The 12750-nt window shown below is 47.0% G+C and overlaps 1 protein-coding gene across 3 annotated transcripts; it reads right to left on the bottom strand.

Annotated features, from left to right (window-relative positions):
• Positions 1–705: 705 nt before the first annotated feature.
• SHOX2 (short stature homeobox 2) lies at positions 706–11790 on the bottom strand. 3 transcript variants are annotated; one of them, XM_032485575.1, is made up of 6 exons: positions 10459–11790; positions 9768–9848; positions 7339–7547; positions 4905–4962; positions 4504–4592; positions 706–2937 (listed from the first exon to the last, which is right to left on the bottom strand). In XM_032485575.1, exons 1-6 carry the CDS (start codon positions 10799–10801, stop codon positions 2644–2646), a joined length of 1074 nt encoding a protein of 357 aa, XP_032341466.1. In that variant the 5' UTR covers positions 10802–11790; the 3' UTR covers positions 706–2643. The 3 variants fall into 3 exon arrangements, with proteins under 3 accessions (XP_032341466.1, XP_032341447.1, XP_032341458.1); XM_032485556.1 differs by lacking the exon at positions 9768–9848 and having other exon boundaries at positions 10459–11787; XM_032485567.1 differs by lacking the exon at positions 9768–9848 and having other exon boundaries at positions 706–2901; positions 10459–11786.
• Between the last annotated feature and the right edge of the window lie 960 nt (positions 11791–12750).

The raw sequence follows: 12750 nt of genomic DNA, 5'->3' as shown, positions 1-12750 counted from the left end.
CCGGGTCTTCACGGTCTCTACCCACCCCCAAACAGGCAGCGCTTTCTGGCTTCACTAGGTAGTATTTCTTATGGGAGAGGGGACGGGAGGGGGGAGGGAGGGAATCCTCCGTGTCCAGCAGACGGGTAAGACCCGGCTTTTCTTAAACACGGTCCTGGCTTCTACTTTTTCCTAAACTTAACTAACGAAGAAGCTATTTGGACCGAAGCACTAAACTGAAGTGGGAGGTGGGGTATCCGCCCTCCCCAGCGCCCCCGCCCCGCTTCGCATCTCTCAACCTATTCCCAAAACGTCACGGCCCTGCCGGACTCTGGAGAGGGTCGGCGACCTGGGAGCTAGTGTCTACTATGCTGCAGTTAACCCAGGTGGATTTCGCAGCGCGTGATCCCGCTTTCCTTCTTCCCCCAAATGTTCCCCAGATGAATTTTAGGGGTGAAAGTGCAGCAAAATGAAGGAGAGTCCGTCTTTGGAAAGGGGGTTATTCTATTCTACCTTATTTTACGTATTATCGGTTCCTTTATTGATTTGGCATAAAATCAATCCGGTTTCTGTGCCAGGTGGATAAAACGGGGTGGGGGGGAGGGAGTTTCACTCAGAGTCACCATTCTCAGGGCCCCTTGATTGCGACACGTAGGAGCAGAGGCAAGCACTTTACCAAGTTAGTATATTCGAGAGTTACACATTCATCAAAAAGGAAGAAGGAAAGACTATCCCGGATAGTTTAATAGTAACAGGAACAAAGATGACGCGAACTCCATCAAATGAAACAATACTATTTTCATTCAATTGATCGCAAAGTGTCTTCAATTAATAACTTGGCACTTATTTAAAAGGTTTAACAGAGGTGAAACGGAAACATTTTGTACCGACACGTCATGAAATAACAGCATCTTCTTTTGTTTAAAATAACTTAATACACTAGAAAAAATATGGCAAATATAAATTATTTTGTTTTCATGGAGAACAAATAGTTACAAAGCTCAACCGCATACCAAAGTTCAGTTAAAGGAGCTTTTCCTCTTTCTTGTAAATTAGGAGTTAAAAAAAAAAAAAACTAAGGAGGCTTTTTAGATAATTGGGATAGAGTGCTTAATCCAGGGTACCCCAGTTTAAATAGCTACATTGAGACAAACAAAAAAAATTACTTGAATATACACCTTTGTGAGATAAAATGAAAATGTTGAAAGTCAACCATCAGTTCACACATTATAGCCAAAATAAACTTTGTTCGTGTGTATCAACATATTTTACACAAGCCTAGTGCCTGTATCTAGCTGGGTGTTGTTTAACGTGAGTGTGATGGGGTAGAGAGGGGGAAATAAAGCACGGTCCTCAAAGAGGACTTCAGGAAATCAGCAAGAGGGAATACAAGAAAAGGGGGAGGGGAAGGGACTAACACTGAGCGCCTAGTATGTATCAGGCACTACGTGAGGCGCTGTACGTTCATTATTTCATTGTTTTCTTTTTCCTTTCCCCACATTTTCTACCTGCCTCCCTTTTCTTGGGACAATCAGAGTGTAATTTTTTTCTCTTAATGCTTTTTTCTTTTGTCCCCCAGGATCAAAGATGGGGCAAAAAAAATACATAGATAGAAATATATATCAATTTCCAGACGCTTTAGGTATTGTTTTTCGTACTGAAGATGAAAATGGAGCTAAGTGCATGTCAGTAAAGCAGGGAGGGGGGAGACACCATCAATGGAATACAAGTAACATGCAAACCAGAATTTACTGTCAGCAATCTGGACAGTTCTCCCATAATAATTTCTCAGAGAATCATTGTCTGTGATTATTTTTTGTACTAACATCATTTTTCCTCTCCTTGTTTTTATACTGTCTTCCCTCTTCTTACTCTTCCATACGTGGTGGTTTTTAACTCAAAGCATCTGATTCAACGTAAAAGGAGGCCCGCCTCTCTTATCAAATTTCTTGTATTAAAGTGAACTTCGCAGAAAAAGGTCAGTTTCAAAACCTGTGAACTTTCCAGCTGCGTACTTTTTTCCATCTTAATTCTTTAAATAAGTATACCTCTTCCTCTGTTTTGCCTTCTTAGCCCATATTTAAAAAAGAAAAACGTACATTTTAAGTTGGTAACTCCCTCCCATTCTCTCGAGATTAGTCCACGTTATTTTTCCATATTTTTTAATGTACAAAATACTTTAACTTCTTTTTTTGTTCCTTGGTTCTCTCTCCGATTTCAGCTTCTGCCGAATAGCAATAAGAAATAAGTTTCCTTTCTCTTTTTCTCTCTGGCTCGTCTTTTCTACTTTTTTTCCTCCTCATTTTGTAACAACAGGATTTTTATTTCTACGCAAGAGTCCATCGTGCAGTTTTGCCGTGAGCCACACTCGACTGTCCCAGCACTCTCTTGTCCAGTGTCTCTCCAGACTTCCCCAAACCTGCCCCTACAATGCCGATTTCTAGGCCCTTGGGTAGGTTAGGAGCCACGGAACTGGTGCGCCTTGTGGGATCCCTGGTCCCGCCTTCCGAGTCCAGGATGCGGAAGGGGGCAAGGGGAGATCAGCGGGGCGAAAAGAGGTTCGGCTCCGGAAGTCTGGAGCAGGTAATGGAGAAGCAGCGGGGCTCGGAGGGCGTGCAGGCTGCGGGCCAAGCTGCAGGCGTGACGTTGGCGCTGGCGTTGGCGTCACAGACCCAGGGCAGCCGCGTGCTTTTTGGCTTTCAGTCTGAGATCCGCGATGCTGGAGTTCTTGCTGGTGGTCTTGGCGGCGGCAGCAGCAGCCACAACCGAGGCGGCAGAGGCCGAGTCCGCGGCCAGCGTGGCGAGCGGCAGTCCGAAGGGCGGCGCCGGGAACATCATGTACGGCGCGTGCGCGGCCAGGTGTGGGTGCAGGTGGTGGTGCGCGTGCGCCACGGCGCTGTCCAGCTGCAGCTGCGCCTGAACCTGAAAGGACAAGGGCGTCACGTTGCAATGACTATCCTAGGGTGACAACAGAATAGAAACAGAGCATTAAAAGCGTCCAGCTTGGCTCCGGGGAAGGCTGGTGCAGGGGTCGGGAAAGGGGCGTTTGGCTGACCTTCTCAGTCTGTTACTGAATCTGGAGCGCCAGAGGGATACTCAGGTGCCCCTGAGTCTCTGAAACTAGCTCAGCTCGGGTTATCCCCCTCTGGGCCCCAGGGACTCTCATCTGCAGAAATGTGGCCGCCCCCTCGGGAGCTGGGCCCTTCAGAGGGCGACACTGCTATTGTGCTAAAACATCGGTCTCCTTAAAATAACAATGGTATATTGGACAGGCAGGGTTAGGGCCCTTACCCTTCTCTCTTGATGCTGTCATATACTTCATACCCCACTACTAAAGCACTGAAATATCAATAAGCAAAATACAAAACTTTTAAAATGTTACTTAGAGGAGCTGGTGCATCTTCTCAGAAGTGGCGCAACTGTTAGTATTTTTAACTTTTACTGCTATTAAAATTACTTTGGAATCTTCTTAAAATGCAGGGTTCTGATTCAGAAGGTCTAGGTTAGGGCCAGAGATCCTGCATTTCTAACAATCTCCCAGGTGGTGCTGATGCTGCAGACTTGCAGATCACCTTCTGACTAGTAAGGCTCTCCTTTTAAGATCCCCTCTCTCTCCAGTCATTCTCTCTTGCTTCAAAAGCCTAGCATCAGGATACCAGGATCCTGTGGTGCCAAGAGAGCTAAGATCTCCCTAACACTAACCCTCAATACATGGGCGCACCCAGGTGTCTCCCCAGACCAGGACGCTGGCAACTGAGAGCTAATTCATGATTTCACAGTTCTCCTGAGCAGGGGTCCTCAATGAGATTGGGTAGGGTCAGACACTGGTTGGGGAAGGTCAGGCACTGGTTGGGGAAGGATTACGCCCTTAGGCTTGGAGAATGCGGAGTTCAGAGCACTGGGATTTCCCAGGATTAAATCATTGCTGCAGGCCATTCTTTTACAATGTAGTCTTAAAGGTTCTTTATGGCTAAGAAAGAGATTGCAGAGGCAGGGCTTCCCTGAAGACTGACGCTTCTCTCTCTACTAGAGATGAAGCTTTGTTTGCAGCATTAAAAAATCAAAAATTCAGGTCTGAGTTAGAAGTTTGTTTTATTCATTCATTCATTCATCTTTTGTCAGAGACATTTAATATGACTAAGAGGTAGAAAATACCCAGAAAAATATTTAGAGAGTTGCCTTAGAAGCACTTTAGGACTAACCTCTGTATTGCATCTGACAAAATCTTAATCAAAAGGCTTTTCCTTCCTCTCCCCAAGTGCAACCTTTGGTGCATTTTTAAAGGACTGGTTGCTGCCCTCAGGCTTCTTTGGGTTTCCCATGAGGACAGAAAGGACTAGGCATGTAGGCCCCTGACACTATAGGTTTTTAAAAGGGAGAGGGTGCACTAAGTCATCTGAAAATTGATTATTCAACTGTACAGATACCCACATTGGGGCACAGAGAGAGGAGATGTTCAACAGTTCAAGCAAACATCCAAGTCTTTTTACGGTTAAAAACAGGTTGAAACTGGGCTGTACTTGCCTGCTGAAATGGCATCCTTAAAGCACCTACATTGACGTAGGGTGCTACTCTACAAGCTTCAAATTGACTGGCAGCCCCTATGAGGACGCCTGTTAAAAATGAGGGAACAAAACACAATGAAATGAGGTTAACATTTCTAACACTGTTTCCCAAGTTTCCAAATGGTACCAAGATAGAGCTAATTTCTTTGGAATTGGACTATTATCTCTCTAAACTGCTGCCATAATTAAAATCAATATAATTTACTCCCAAACTTTAGGACTCTCATTAACTGCTTTCAGAGCAGATTTTTAAATAAGGACTATAGTTATCTTTGAGAAGGTTTTTTTCTGTCTTCATAATAACAATATTCTCTAATACTCTCTCTACTTAGGGTATAAAATGTTCTTTGAGAAACATACCTTTATGAAGTTGATTTTCTTGTTTTCTACATTTAGCTCTTCGATTTTGAAACCAAACCTACAAATTGGAGGGAAAAATAAAACCTAGATGTTATGACTCATTTTTTTTTAATTTACAAGAGTACTATGGAAAAAAAGCAGTGTTTTAGGCAAGGATTAAGAGATATACAAGCAATTTTTGAATTATATAGAACAGTCTCAATTTCTGAAGACAAAATGTAAATGAATAACAAAAATAGACAGATTTCACAGACTTTTGCAAGATAAATTTGTTTCTTGATAAATTACTATAGTCCTGGTTTTATGTTTCCACAATTACAGAATCCCCAAGGCCTAAAACTTTCCCTGATACCTGATACAAAGTGATAATGGGTTTAAATGTTTGCCCAGAAAACCTGAGAAGAATGTGCTCATTAATAGCCTGTAATATTAATTAACTTCATCTTCAAGAAAAACCATACACCAAAGCAAATAGTGACTCTGGTTTTGTTGTTGTTTTTTTTTCCTGGGGGTTGAGGGGATAAGAGTAGGGGAAGAGGTAATTAGTGTCAAAAAACCATCACTACAAAGAAGTTTAGAATTTCTCTGTTCCTCTGTGCAGCAGAGTGTAACACGGTAGCAGAATAATTGTGCCATTATCATGATAATCTAATTTGCTTCTATAGAGGAAGCCACTGCTTGCAGTTAGGGTAGTAGAGAATTGTCCAGAAAATAGATCAAAATTTAAACAAAAGTATGAAAAAATAAATACCAGCAATAAAGTTCACTTACTATGAGAAAAGAAGAGCATTCTGTGAAATGGGATTGGGGTCTGAATCAAGTAACTGGATACTATCTTCTCCCAGATATTACCTTCTTAGATAAACTTGCCAACTTTTAGAGGCAGTATGGCAGATTTAAAAAAAAATTCAAATAAAGCTTGCTTTTATACTCCAATAATACAGCATTGTTCCAATAATACAGCATATTGACTGATTCACAAATTAATGTTAAAAAAACATGAAAGTAAAATATTGCTTCAGAGCTTTTTCTTGTTTTTGAAAGCAAGAGTCATAGTCGATGTAAATCTTCAAAAATTCCCCTGCCATTTAGTGTAAAAGAAGGGTAGATTTCATGCCAGGGTGGCATCCTTTGTGTACCTCACATGGCCTGAGGCTTCTTGCCTCTTTTTTGCCCTAGAAGAGTTGGAACTGAGATACTAATGCTCACAACTGTAATAATTATCATCATGTCTTTAAGGGGTTGCTGAGCCTCTAGAGATCTCAGTACACAGAGCAAAGCAGGAGAGGTTTAAAAAGGAAGGCTCTGCTGTTGATGCTGTGATGACCAGGGCAGCCTATTATTACTTTTCCCCTTCAACGAAATGGTTCTGTTTTTGTCCTGATCCTATTACAAGATGCAGGGAAGCCCCATAAGAATTGCATAGTTCACTACAGATGGTGGTCTCTGCGCCCAGAGACCTAGGGAGTATCTGTTACAGTGATACTTTGTAACAGCTGCAGATGTTCAGGCCTAAAACTGCTCCATGTGTTCAAACAAATAATGACCATCATTTTCTCCTATTTTATTATTTGAGCGGAAATACAATCTGAAACATTTAAGTTCGTTTTCCATAAAACTAAAAGGATATATATGCGTGTATGTATATAATTTTTTACCTTAAATGCTTTGAAGCCTAGTTTTGTTGTTACTTTCACCTCCATAACCAGTAAAGAAAATCTGCTGTAATACTAACTTCATTGAGTTTGGTACTTTCTGGGGGTCAGACTTTAGAAATGTCAATATTAAGGTATGTGAACTGTTTTAAAATCAAGTTTCTGTAGGTTCAGGCTCTCTTTCCCGGTTAAGTGAGGAAACAAAGAGTGACCAAAACGCATTTACTTCTCCACTATTTAACACACAGTTTGAGATCGACCGCTAATGGCAGACTGTAAATTTCTGCACTTAACAGTTGCTAATTTTCTTTATAGTCTGTATGTCTATAAACCTAATTGGCATATCCGCTTGGCAAACCTAGATCCCAGAGCAGGGGGGCCTCAAGGAAACCCAATTCAGGCAAACAAAATATTCGTTGTTACTTTTAAGGCATCCAGAAGATAAAACGTTTTCTGTGGGATTTTTTTAAGGCTTATAAAAATAGGCCCATTAGGATTAAACCACATTAAAGGGATCGTGAGGCGAGGGGGGTGTGGTTTATAGAAACTCTGGGAGCAAGCCCAGCACAGCTTTCTTCTGCTGGGAACATATGTTGGGATGGGGGGGGGGGGCTTTAAGACTGAGATCTACTTTGGAAAATAAAACCTCTCTTCCCTTTTCACCTCACTCCAGACACTTGAACCCGCACCCTCGTCGTGTGTCTGCCAAGGGACTCTCCAACCCCAGTCATGCCCCTCTGCTCCCTGGGCCCAGCCTCGACCTCCTCACAGCCGGGTACCTGCACTCGGGCTTCGGACAGCCCCAGTCTTTGGCTCAGTTCTTCGCGCATGAAAGCGTCCGGGTAGTGGGTCTCGTCAAAAAGCCTCTCCAGCTCATTGAGTTGTTCCAAGGTGAAATTGGTGCGACTTCGCCTCTGCTTGATTTTGGTCTGGCCTTCGTCCTCCATCCCTTTCGCATCTTCTTTGCGATCCTTCAGCTCCGGGGATACTGGAGTGGGCACCACGAACAAGGCCACACGTATGTCCACGCGCACACACACACACACACACACACACACACACACACACACACACACAAGGACAAAAACCAACACAGCAAATCCTATTACCAGATTTGTTTCCAGAAGGGTGGCAGATCCTGCCCCCTCCCGGAGTTCTGTCCAGTTCCTCAACCCGCTGCGAGGAAGAGGATCCTGGAGATGCGACAAGATCAACTCTGGGTGGCCTCCCGCGGGCAAGGTGGGCATTCACTCACTCATCCTTTCCGCAACTGTGGCCCCAGCTCACCTCCTCACTATCCAGCCCATTGTCCCCTGCCCTCCCCCTCCATCACCAAATCAATTTCCCTCACCCTCTCTTGCATTCACTCTCTCCCACGCACGCACAGAAATCAAAAGCGCCGCACACTGCGGGTTGCAGAACGCAACCCCGGCAGAAGCGCGCTGCGAAGCCAGAGACTGGCCTCTCACACTGGCTATTCCTAGAGTGCTGGGCCGTTCTCAGGCCAGCTCCGGCCACCACCGCCAGCTCTCTTGTCTCTTCAAACTTGCTGGTCTAATTTGGGAAAAATTGGGCCGAAGGGTCAAAGCAGGAGGACAAGACCCGGGTGCTGCGTGGCTCTGGGAGCCAAATCCCCGGAGCTCTGTGCTGACCCAGGGCTCGGGCCAAACCCCACCACAGCCCACAGGCAACCAGGCAGTCCCTGACCCTCTGCGTCCCGGTAGCCTAAGCAGAGGCGCCCACGCCATGCTGGCGGCCTAGAGGGCTCACCGCCCACACCGGGCCACAAGGCCAGAGGTGGAAAACCAGCCTCCGGTGGCCTGCGAAACAGACCACTACCTCTGTTCGCTCCTTCTCCCTCCCCATTGGAAAGGTAGACTCGACCCTAAACGCTTAAACCCACAGAGATCAACAGGTTCAAGCAGAATATTCGCGATCCTCGGTTTCTATTGGTTGCCCAAAGGTTTTTCATGCAACCAGCAGCTCCGATGTTCAATAAAATATGCACTTTTCTTCTTCGGGTTTGCACACATCCGTTGCCACTTTCCTGTCCTTCCTCCGTTTCAAAACAAGAGCTCCATGACTGTGAGCGTACAGAGACACCAGAGGAATGTGGCTGTATTTATATACATGGGCCAAGGGGTTGTGATCAGGGTAATCGGTATCAACATAAGCTGCCCTCTGGAACCTTCAGTCTCTGAGCCTGAGTTGGAGTCTTGGGTTTTTAAGGTGCCAACACTGAATGTGGATAATCGAGGCGGCTCTGCTGTTCTTCCCAGCCCAGAATCCCAATCAGCATGGGTGTTAAAAATAATCTCCGGAAGAGCTGGCCTGCAGAGAAATATTCCCCCTTAGCTTGGAAATCAGCAATCCTAGGACTTCGCACGCCCAGGATTCAGACCTTAACTTCGTGGTCCGGCACACTGGTGTACCCAGGGCCTCGAGCTGTGGACTCAGGCAGGGGAGGCTGCACTGGACAACCTGACAGTTATGCCATCACTTTCCAAATTTATGAGTAGCTGGTACCCGTTCTGGGGTAAGAAGAACCTCTAGATGTCAGCCCAGCCTGGCATTCTAGATACGGTGATTTTAAGTGTTGCCTGTATTTCTACTTCTCAGACTTCGTTTTGTGGACATTTGTCCTTCCTCTAGGAAGTGGATAAACACTATAACACAAACTCAAGCCAAGTTAATAGGAAAATATTTCCACTGATATTGTAATGAAATTTAAATATCAAAACACACCCTTCAGATTCCACCAAATGAGTGAGAAGGCTTTGTTTTTATTTCATGCCATCCATAGTGGAAGCCTCTCAAACTTTGGGGGCTTCAAAGAGAAAGATGTCCACATTTCCAGTTGATTAATAGACTTAATATAATCTCTATTTCGCCCCCAAATTTCCACTTACTGGCCTAAACAGGAACAGGCCGTATTATAAACAACTTAATTGCTTGCTTAAATATGTGATTCTACGCATGTCACATATTTTCTTAATTGGAAAAATATGGCAGCACACCAGTTACTGCAGGCACCAAGCACCAAATTAATTTTATTGTTGAACTCCTTTGAATTGGTACAGGACACTCCACCATTTAGAAAAAGCCTTTGCCTAACACTTTGCTGGCACCAAAAGATTGTCCCACCACAAAGCCAGAGCACTGGATGATGCTAAGCAGTAAATATCGAAAAACAAACAAACAAACAAACAAACAAACAGACAAGAGCCTAAAGTGTCCACCGAAAGAAACAGCACAGCCTGGACCTTAGCCGGCCTTGGCTTCGTTCTCCCTTCATAGCTCTAAGAGAATGGGAAGTTCTGGCCCCCAAGATTCAGGGATCCAGGGTCTTCGCGGAGTTAGAGTGGTTCTTAGCGGCGGCCCGAAACCTGGGGCGACTCGAGGGTGAAATCCCAATCTCTCTCTACCCCCTTCCTCTCTTTTTCATTTTCCTCGGGCCTAGGTAAGGGACTCCCACAAACTCGGCGATAGATGCTAACCTTAATCCTGCCGCCTGGCCCAGCGGCTGCCAGCACCCCCTCCCGCAGCCCGGCCCTGCGAACCTCCCCATCCACCCGCGGGCCGTCAGCGCTGCGGGCCCATCCTCCGGTTGGTGAAAATGCGTTTTGGTGAAATGGAAGTAGCGGGAGCAACTGAGAAGGGAGCGCGCACACCCCACACGCCCCACCACCCCCACCACACACACACACACACTCGGACCCCACCCACGACCGTGTACACCACCGGACTCCCACCCCTCCATCACTCTAGCAGCCGAAGCTGGAATCCAAGGGCCCTCTCCGAGTTCCGCCCCCCTCCCCGTTGGGCCTTGGGGTCCTCTCCTGCCTAAGAGGAGTCAGGAAGGCGGGAAAAGGAACCGCGGCCGGGGGTCAGGCCGTTACCCTCGGTGAGCCGCGGGCTGCCCGGCTCCCTGGTTCTCTCGGCGGCGCCCATGTCCAGCTCCCGGACGGGAGAGCGCCCTCCTCCAGCTCCTCCGCCTGCTCCTCCTCCTCCTACACCTCCTCCGCCTCCTCCGCCTCCGCCTCCTCCTCCTCCGCCGCCTCCGCCGGCCGCCCGGACTGCCGGGCTGCTGCGGTCGTCGCGGCCGGGCTCCGCGCAGCCGGTCGGCTCCTTAGCCCCTCGCAGCGGCCCGCTCTCCAGCACCTCCCGGTACGTGATCGCCTCCTTCTTCTCCTTCACTTTCTGGTCAAAAGACTTCGAGACGAACGCCGTAAGTTCTTCCATCGCTGCCGATGCCAGTCAGCCCCGCGCTCAACCTCTCCCAGCCGAGCCCCGCTCTTTTTTTCCTTCTTCTTTTTTTATTGCTCCAGCCCCCCCAATAATAACACATCAATGGGGCAGAGGGTAGGGGAGGAGAGGGTGGGGGAGGAAGAAGAAAAAGAAGAGAAGAAAGAAGAAGGAGCAGGAGAAGTAGAAGGAGAAAAAGAAGTAAGAAGAGGAGGAGGAGGAAGAAGAGGAAGAGGGAAGGGGCGGGGGCCGCCGGAGGGAAATGGGAACTGATGCTTCCCTGCCGGAGCGCGCTTGTTCAATGTTAAGATCTTTGACAATTCTTCCTGCGGAGAGTTCAGATCTGATAGCAACACAGCGCTTGAAGTCTCACTATTTATACTTCGCAAAGGCGGCCCCTTGTTCTGAGTAAATTACCTCCCCTTCGCAACTCGCAGGGAGCCCCTTCCCGGGAAGCACCCGCGCCACTACCTGGGGGTGGGGGAGTGGGGTTGGGAGGTGGGGGGAGAGGGAGAGAAAGAGAGGAGAGGGGGAGAGGGGGAGAGGGAGAGAGAGGAGAGGAAGAGAAAAAGAGAAAAAAGAGAGAGAGGGAGAGATAGAAAGAAAGGAAAGCGAGATTGAGATTGATTAAAGCTGGAGTCGAAGCTGGCTGGGGCTAGAGTGGGAGGACAGCAAAGGGGGACCGAAGGGGGTGGGAAGAAGAGACAAGTCCCAGGCCGTCCGGGTTTTCGGATACCTCGGCCGCCTGAGCTCTTGGCCATTAATCCAGGATTGACAAGAATCCCTAATTAATTTAATTAGGCGTGGATTTTGCGTTGGTGTCACGACTTAGTTAAACACTGGGGAGCTGGACTTATTCAGTCGGGGCGTGGCCAAGAGGAAACTGACAAGTGCGCGGCTCCTGGAGTCAGTCTGGTATCCGGACTTGGCATCCGACCCTATGTCCTCGCCCCGCGTCAGGGTGCCGCGCAACAGCTCGGCCCCGCATTGCTGCCCGGCCCCCCTGCCCTGCATCAGGCGCCCCGCACCCCAGTTCCGTATCCTGACCCGGTATCCCATTCCTCCATCCCCGGTCCCCCAATCCCCACTCGAAACCTTGTATCCTGGCATCTTGCCTTCAGAACCTTGCCCAAAGTCAGGGTCTTCGACAGTTTCTCAGGCCCGCGCAGCTCCTTTTAGGTGCTTCCCGGCCCGCAGCCAGAGCTGAGCCTGGGTCGTCACCAAGCTCCCCACCCCAGGGAGTTTGTGATTCACCCGGCTATTCGCGTCGTGGAGACCAAGCTGACTCCTCTACGGACAAACCCGTTTCGAAGCCGCCGGTCGATTTAACACATTTCCCAAGCAGCTGTTCGCTGACAGATTCCATTTTAAAGTATTTCCTTAGCGCCTGCTTGGTCAAGGACAGTTTAACTTCGTTCCCTCTTTGAGGTTTCAGGACCCCTACCCCTTCTCCCTTACTCTCTGCACCCGGACCCCTCCCACAAAGAACTAGGGAAACTCTTCTTTAGCATCATGGGAAACATTCTAGTTGATTTCCTAATTTTGAAAAGCAAGTGATTAAAACTCTTTGAGTTTGAAAAAAAAAATCGACGTTGTTTGTTCCCCATATAATTTTATTTATCGTGGAGTATTCAAAAAGAAATGGTAGCCATGAGAAAGGTTTTTTTCTCCCTCTCTCTTTAAGCTACGATTTAGAATTATATCCCTGGACTATTTTCATCAAAACAGTTTGTAATATGGAAAGACACACCTACATTCTTGAGCCACTTGTCCATATTGTGTAAGGCTTGCTGTGAGAAATGTGGCCATATATGTATCCTTCACATAAGGATATTTGTATATGGAAAGTTTACCTGATGGTGTACATAAATTTGCCTCTTCAAGTGTGGCATTTTTGAGTAGTCTGAATATTAATACAGGCTTTCTGATGTTAAAAGTAACTTGTT

The sequence above is a fragment of the Camelus ferus genome, chromosome 1 (genome assembly GCF_009834535.1).
Source record: "Camelus ferus isolate YT-003-E chromosome 1, BCGSAC_Cfer_1.0, whole genome shotgun sequence".
Classification (NCBI taxonomy): domain Eukaryota; kingdom Metazoa; phylum Chordata; class Mammalia; order Artiodactyla; family Camelidae; genus Camelus; species Camelus ferus.
This window is presented reverse-complemented; position numbering and strand designations above follow the sequence as displayed.